The following is a 7,131-nucleotide window of genomic DNA, read 5'->3' as shown; positions in this document are numbered from 1 at the left end:
ATTGCTGGGTCATAGGGTAGGTCTATTTTTAATTTTCTGAGGAACCTCCACACTGCTTTCCAGAGCGGCTGCACCAATTTGCATTCCCACCAACAGTGCAAGAGGGTTCCCGTTTCTCCACATCCTCTCCAGCATCTATAGTCTCCTGATTTGTTCATTTTGGCCACTCTGACTGGCGTGAGGTGATACCTGAGTGTGGTTTTGATTTGTATTTCCCTGATAAGGAGCGACGCTGAACATCTTTTCATGTGCCTGTTGGCCATCCGGATGTCTTCTTTAGAGAAGTGTCTATTCATGTTTTCTGCCCATTTCTTCACTGGGTTATTTGCTTTTCGGGTGTGGAGTTTGGTGAGCTCTTTATAGATTTTGGATACTAGCCCGTTGTCCGATATGTCATTTGCAAATATCTTTTCCCATTCCGTTGGTTGCCTTTTAGTTTTGTTGGTTGTTTCCTTTGCTGTGCAGAAGCTTTTGATCTTCATAAGGTCCCAGTAATTCACTTTTGCTTTTAATTCCCTTGCCTTTGGGGATGTGTCGAGTAAGAGATTGCTACGGCTGAGGTCAGAGAGGTCTTTTCCTGCTTTCTCCTCTAAGGTTTTGATGGTTTCCTGTCTCACATCCAGGTCCTTTATCCATTTTGAGTTTATTTTTGTGAATGGTGTGAGAAAGTGGTCTAGTTTCAACCTTCTGCATGTTGCTGTCCAGTTCTCCCAGCACCATTTGTTAAAGAGACTGTCTTTTTTCCATTGGATGTTCTTTCCTGCTTTGTCAAAGATGAGTTGGCCATACGTTTGTGGGTCGAGTTCTGGGGTTTCTATTCTATTCCATTGGTCTATGTGTCTGTTTTTGTGCCAATACCATGCTGTCTTGATGATGACAGCTTTGTAGTAGAGGCTAAAGTCTGGGATTGTGATGCCTCCTGCTTTGGTCTTCTTCAAAATTACTTTGGCTATTCGGGGCCTTTTGTGGTTCCATATGAATTTTAGGATTGCTTGTTCTAGTTTCGAGAAGAATGCTGGTGCAATTTTGATTGGGATTGCATTGAATGTGTAGATAGCTTTGGGTAGTATTGACATTTTGACAATATTTATTGTTCCAATCCATGAGCAGGGAATGTCTTTCCATTTCTTTAAATCTTCTTCAATTACCTTTCATATTTTGTATTGATTCTGTCTTAGTTATTATGTCCTTAACCTTGCTCAACTGCTTGTAATATATTGGTTAGAAAGAAGGAAGAAAGGACAGGAGAGGAAGGACATTTTACCTAATGCACTAGCATTACAGTGTGTGCTTCAAACTGAATGTGACTTATTTGTAGTTGGGTGAGTCTTTTTCTCCTGGGCCAGGAGATGCTTTCTCAACAGGATATATGGAGGAGTAGTAATTTCAGGAGTTCATTTCTCTTTTATGCCCTCCCTACTAATGTGAAAATAACATTGTTTCACTCTAAGGAAAGTCAGATTCTACTATATTATTAATCCCTGTCACTGTATTTTTAGGAGGTCACCCATCAGGATCCTGCAAGCTCTCTCCTCATGCCTGTGTCACACTGGCTTCATGGCAGATAATAACCACTCTCACTTCCAACACCCTTACTTTGTCTTAATGGGAATTCCAGGGCTTGAACAAAAGTATTACTGGATAGCATTCCCACTGGGTGCTATATATGTCATTGCCCTCTTTGGCAATGGTATTATCATCTCTACCATCAAGTCTGAATCATCCCTGCATATCCCCATGTACTATTTTCTCTGCATGCTGGCACTGGCAGACATGGGACTTGCCCTCTGTACTCTGCCCTCTATGCTAGGCATATTCTGGTTTAACTATAAATCCATTGCCTTTGATTCCTGCCTTGTTCAGATGTACTTCATTCACACCTTCTCAGCCATTGAATCTGGTGTACTGGTGGCCATGGCCTTTGATCGGGTTGTAGCCATCTGGAACCCCCTCAGGTATGGGACCATCATAACCAATGGTGTGGTCTGCAGAGCTGGGACAGTCATCTTGACAAGGGCAGTCTGTGTGGTCTTCCCTGTGCCTTTCCTCATCAAGCGACTTCCCTTCTACCACTCCAACATCCTCTCCCATTCCTTCTGCCTTCACCAAGATGTCATGCGCCTTGCCTGTGCCAGCACTCGTATCAACAGTCTCTATGGCCTTATTGCTGTCATCTTCACCAAGGGTTCTGACTCCCTCTCTATCCTCCTCTCCTATGTGTTCATACTCCGAGCGGTAATGGCCATTGCCTCGGGGGAGGGCCGGCTGAAAGCACTCAACACCTGTGTTTCACATATCTGTGCTGTACTCATCTTCTATGTTCCACTCATTGGGCTGTCTGTCATCCATCGTTTTGGAAAGCATCTTTCACCACTGACTCATGTCCTCATGGCTAATGCCTACCTTCTTGTACCCCCTGTGCTAAACCCTGTAGTCTATACCGTGAAGACCAAGGAGATGAGAAAGAAAATAATTCAAATATTTGTTCAAACCAAGATCACTGCAGAGGGTTAGGGTCAACCAGTTTGAAAGAGGAAGAATCTATTCTGTAAAGGCTCAATTATGACTATGAGAAATAAAGGTTTATATTTTTCATGTTTTCTGTGTGATTTGAATTGAGCAAAGAGGGATTTCCCTGCACTCAAAGTATACTTTCCTTTTCCTGTGCCAAATTGTTCTTTGCCTAGTATAGAAAGAGTGACATCTTTAGGAACTATTCAATGTACTGTCCTATAGCCCTGTCTGTATTTATGAGTTGGCATGTAATAGCTAAAGGTAGGGCATATTATTAATTCAGTTTTTAAATAACTGTTTTGAACACAAATAAGTCATGAGTTTAATGCCATTTAAATTGAAGCTTGCCAAATCAATTTCACATTCTAACTCAAGAATTAAGAAAGGTCTCCATTAGTTTAAAAGGGGAGAAATGAACTATACTCATTAAATAATAAGAGAACACCTGGGGATAATACATTATTAAAATAAAATATGAATCAGAAAAATGATCAAATTTTAGGATTAAGGTTATACATGTAGGGGTGCCTGGGTGGCTCAGTCGGTTAAATGTCTGTTGATCTCAGCTCACATCATGAGCTCATGGTTCATGGGGTCAAGCTCTGCATTGGGCTCTGTTCTGGCAGTGTGGAGAATGCTTGGGATTCTCTCCCTCCCTCTCTCTCTGTCTCTTCCCTTCTCACACATACACACACTCTCTCTCTCAAAATGAGTAAATAAACTAAGAAAAAAAAAAGAATATAAATGTATACAGTTGATCAGGGGCCAACTATGTTGCATAACTTGAGATCAAAAGATTAAGAGTGAGGTTTTGCTTTTCCACGTGTGACACTCCTTATTTTCTTACCTTGGCATCTAGTGTTGTTATGAAAGTAAGTTTAATCATATGAGTACAATTATTTGTAAACTATGAGATTCTATGCGACTATAAGGAATGTTCAAGAATATCAAATCTAAGAGAATAAGAGAACTTGTATTTGTAGACTATCCACTAAGCAAAAGACACAGTGCCAGAGCCTTTTACATGTTATTTAATTCGGCAATTATGGCATCTCTCTGAGGGAGAGTGTTATAGACTATTAACTATATGTGATGAGGCAAATACAGGAAGTGACAAGTTTGAAATTTTTTACAGCAGTTTGACTGCAGTGACACCAAAGCACACAATTTTCTATACAGTACAATAAAATTGTGTGGATGCCACTTTTTTTCCTGGTCTGAGTAGCTGGGGTGTGGGGTTTCCCAGGAAGACAAACGGGGTGCAGTTTGAGCCATAGGGCATGATTGTGGTTTCTGGTGTGATGAGGGGAGTTAAGTGCAGGTCCATATAGAGGGGCAGGGAGAGGATGGGCTGAGATGAACTGAATTAAAAGGGGGGGGGTGGAGGATCCTGGGTGGCTCAGTCAGTTGAGAAACTGATTCTTGATTTCCACTCAGGTCTTGATCCCAGGATTGTGGGATCAAGCCCTGTGTTGGGCTCTGTGCTGAGTGTGGAGGAGTTGCTTATCTATTGTATTTTAAGATTGTTTAGAAATTCTAATTTTTTTTAATGAGAAAAGGAAATCTTGAAGAGAATAGATCTGGGTGAGAGATTATGTTCTATTATCTTTCCATATCAGGGACCTCTGTGGCCCAGTCTCCACACTGTTGTTACAGTGAGCTAGATCTCTAATTCACATTTTTGGAAAGTAATGTAGGTGTTTATTGTAGGTTTCTTTAAAAAAAGTGATGAAGGGAGTTTGCAGAGCAAAAGGCATAACAATACTTCATGAAATACTCTTTGAGCATTTTTCTCTGTCTTCTCATGGAGGCTGCTAATAGTCTATTTTTCTGTTCTCTGTCTTCATGTGGTCCTCTCATGAAACTTAGCTTCCCGCTCACTTCCTCCTTCCCAGCCAGGTGCAGCTGTCCTGAAGTGTAAGTATATGAGAAGGAAAAGTTTTGTTCCCACACTGAGAATTAAACAAGTTGTTTTCAGAATGTGTGCACGCCAGAGGAACTTAAGTCTTTGTGTTTCTGTCAACGTGGCCATATACAACATGGCTTTTATTTGTTTTGTTGTTTTGAGGATATAATCTTGTTGTTTTGTATGTATGGTTACCAGTCATAGGCTAATTTAATTTTCATTTGATTTTTAAATTTATAGCATGCTATTTCTGTTTAATGGTTCATGTCTGAAGGTAGACTTGAATTGTGCCCTAAGTATTAACAGGTGATGACTGATGAACATGTGGCACTTTGTGGCTGTGACAAATTGGCCACTCTATGAAATAAACCAGGAGATGAATCTAGCAGCCTAGGTTTTCATGTGAACATTCCCAAATCTAGGATATATAAATCTGTTTTCCCCAAATTGTTTTCAACAGACATACTCCATCTGATAAATCCTTCCTTAACAAGTAGTAAATTTAGTCATGTATCAAATTAAATTTTCCTAAACATCTTATTTTAAGACATAGTTAAACATGTAGTTTGACATATTATTCCTGTGCTGTTGTCTTCCTACTTAGAGAGGTTCTCTCCTCATTCCATTCCATAATTCTGACCAAAAAAAAAAAAATGTATCTTACATTTGCAAGAGGACCAAACAATACTGATTACCATGGGTGTGGATGACACAGGCAAATCAAAGAATCAAGGACTGAGTTTCTGAATATGTTTCAGTATGTTTTTGAATGTTGTATAAATGAAGCATGTTTATACCTTTAAAGAAAGAACTAGAAAGTGATTACTGTAGGGAAGAGCAAGGGTTAAATAAAGCTTGTGTGGTAATTGAAGTATATAAAAAATTCCACAGAGAGATAATGCAAGGGCAATTACAAATGAAAAATTAGACCATGAAGGAGAAAAGAAGGGGAGAGATCCATTGGGCTATATTTTAATGTGTATTTATTTTTGAGAGAGAGAGAGAGAGCGAGCAGGAAAGGGGCATAGAAAGAGAGACACAGAATCCAAAGCAGGCAGCATGGAGCCTGACATAGGGCTCTAACTCACAGACCATGAGATCATGATCTGAGCTGAAGTCGGACGCTTAAACAACTGAGCCACTGAGGCACCATTACCTATAGCCATTGGGCTATATTTTAAAGCCATTACCATGAATGGCATTTTGGCAGAAGAGAGTTACTGAGGTAGCAGAGTGACAAGGGGGAAACTTTGAGAAATACCCACATCCTGTGGGAAAGGAAGAAGTAAAGGCAGGTGACAAAAGAAGGTAGAAGAAGTAGATGTAATAGAGCGCCATGAAATCAGCAAAGAAAAGGGGACTGCAAATATTTGTAATTTGCCCAAATAAATTAAGCTGAAGGAGGATTGAGAGGAAAATACTTGGTTTGTTAATTACATAGAGATCTGAGCCATGCAAAACATAGCTATCATATATTAATGGAGACAAAAGCCAGACTGCAGAAGCCACAGGAGGGACTGCACAGTAAAGATGTGGAGTATGTGTATAGATTGCTGCTAAAGAATTTAGACTTTTGATCTTGCTACCTCATGGCCCCACCAGAGAATCAGAGAATAATGGTGTGCAAAGGGCACTTTCAGCTCATTTCCTCTGTCACTACAGTATGTGAGCACTGTGAAGATATCCCCTGGTGGTTGTCTTTTATCCTTAGTCTAGAGTGGTAGTTTTCAAGATTTTAGTTATGTATCTATATAGGAAAAAAAGGGCACTCCCCAATATGTTTATATTTTATATTCATTTATTCAAAAATTGTATATGGTAACACATTAAGAAAAATAAACATTTTTGAAGGCTGAGATAAACTTAAATACAAATAAAGTTCTATTTTTTCTCTTTGTAGGCCAACTGATTTTAATGTGTCCTTTCTGGGACTCATGTTTTCCATTTAGATAGCATCGATATTTCTGCAGCCACCAACCATTTCAAGTAACTGCCACTATTAACTTTCATCCTCGCAGTTGAACTTCTTCTTAAGGTTTTGACAATATTGATTCCTAGTTTATCTACCATGCGTCTGTGTCTTAGGTTTGCTTCCTCCCCATGGAATTTGCTGCCAGCCTAGGAAACCCCAAGATATGGATCAAGTCTCAATTCATAGGCTTTAAAATTTACATCTAAATTTTAATCTCATTCTGACACTTAGAAACTGTTTAACAAGCAAGTTCCTTAACTGCTCTAAATCTTATTTCTCCCAGGTGTCAAATATTGCTCACACCAAATCTGAAAGATTGTTGGGAGGATATTAATTAAGATATATAAAGACAGATAGCATTATTTATTAGTATTAATAAATTAAATGTGATGTTGTAATGTAATAACCTACTTGGCTTGTAATGGTATATGTATTTCCTTGCAGAGAAATATGCCAGGGATTGAGCAGCAAATTGGTGAATATATCTCCATGGTCTAGCATTATGAATGGCATTTCATTAGGGCTAAATGCATATTTATTGAATGAACAAATAATTATCCTAGCAATTTCATTGTGTAATGATTAATAAAATACTTAAAACAGGTATTAGCATCAATGCAAAGGCACATTGCATTTGACATACTCATCCTCACACATGTGTTCACTGCTTTCTTAAACTTCTTCCCAGTGCTGAAAGTTTTCACTTGTCCTCATAAAAAGCCCAGGAGTAATTTTAGTT

The 7,131-nt window shown here is 39.1% G+C and overlaps 1 protein-coding gene across 1 annotated transcript; it reads left to right on the top strand.

Annotated features, from left to right (window-relative positions):
• Positions 1-1,557: 1,557 nt before the first annotated feature.
• Positions 1,558-2,514, top strand: LOC112865940 (olfactory receptor 51H1-like). The gene has a single exon (XM_025928972.1). It carries the CDS (start codon positions 1,558-1,560, stop codon positions 2,512-2,514), a length of 957 nt encoding a protein of 318 aa, XP_025784757.1.
• The last annotated feature ends 4,617 nt before the right edge of the window (positions 2,515-7,131 follow it).

The sequence above is a fragment of the Puma concolor genome, chromosome D1 (genome assembly GCF_028749965.1).
Source record: "Puma concolor isolate L17-30 chromosome D1, mPumCon1.1.hap2, whole genome shotgun sequence".
Lineage (NCBI taxonomy): Eukaryota > Metazoa > Chordata > Mammalia > Carnivora > Felidae > Puma > Puma concolor.
Note: the sequence above shows the minus strand (reverse complement) of the source record. Positions and strands in the feature narration are given on the sequence as shown.

Excerpts from the sequence above, each read along its gene's own strand:
- LOC112865940 (XM_025928972.1), top strand. The coding sequence starts at position 1,558 with ATGGCAGATAATAACCACTCTCACTTCCAACACCCTTACTTTGTCTTA.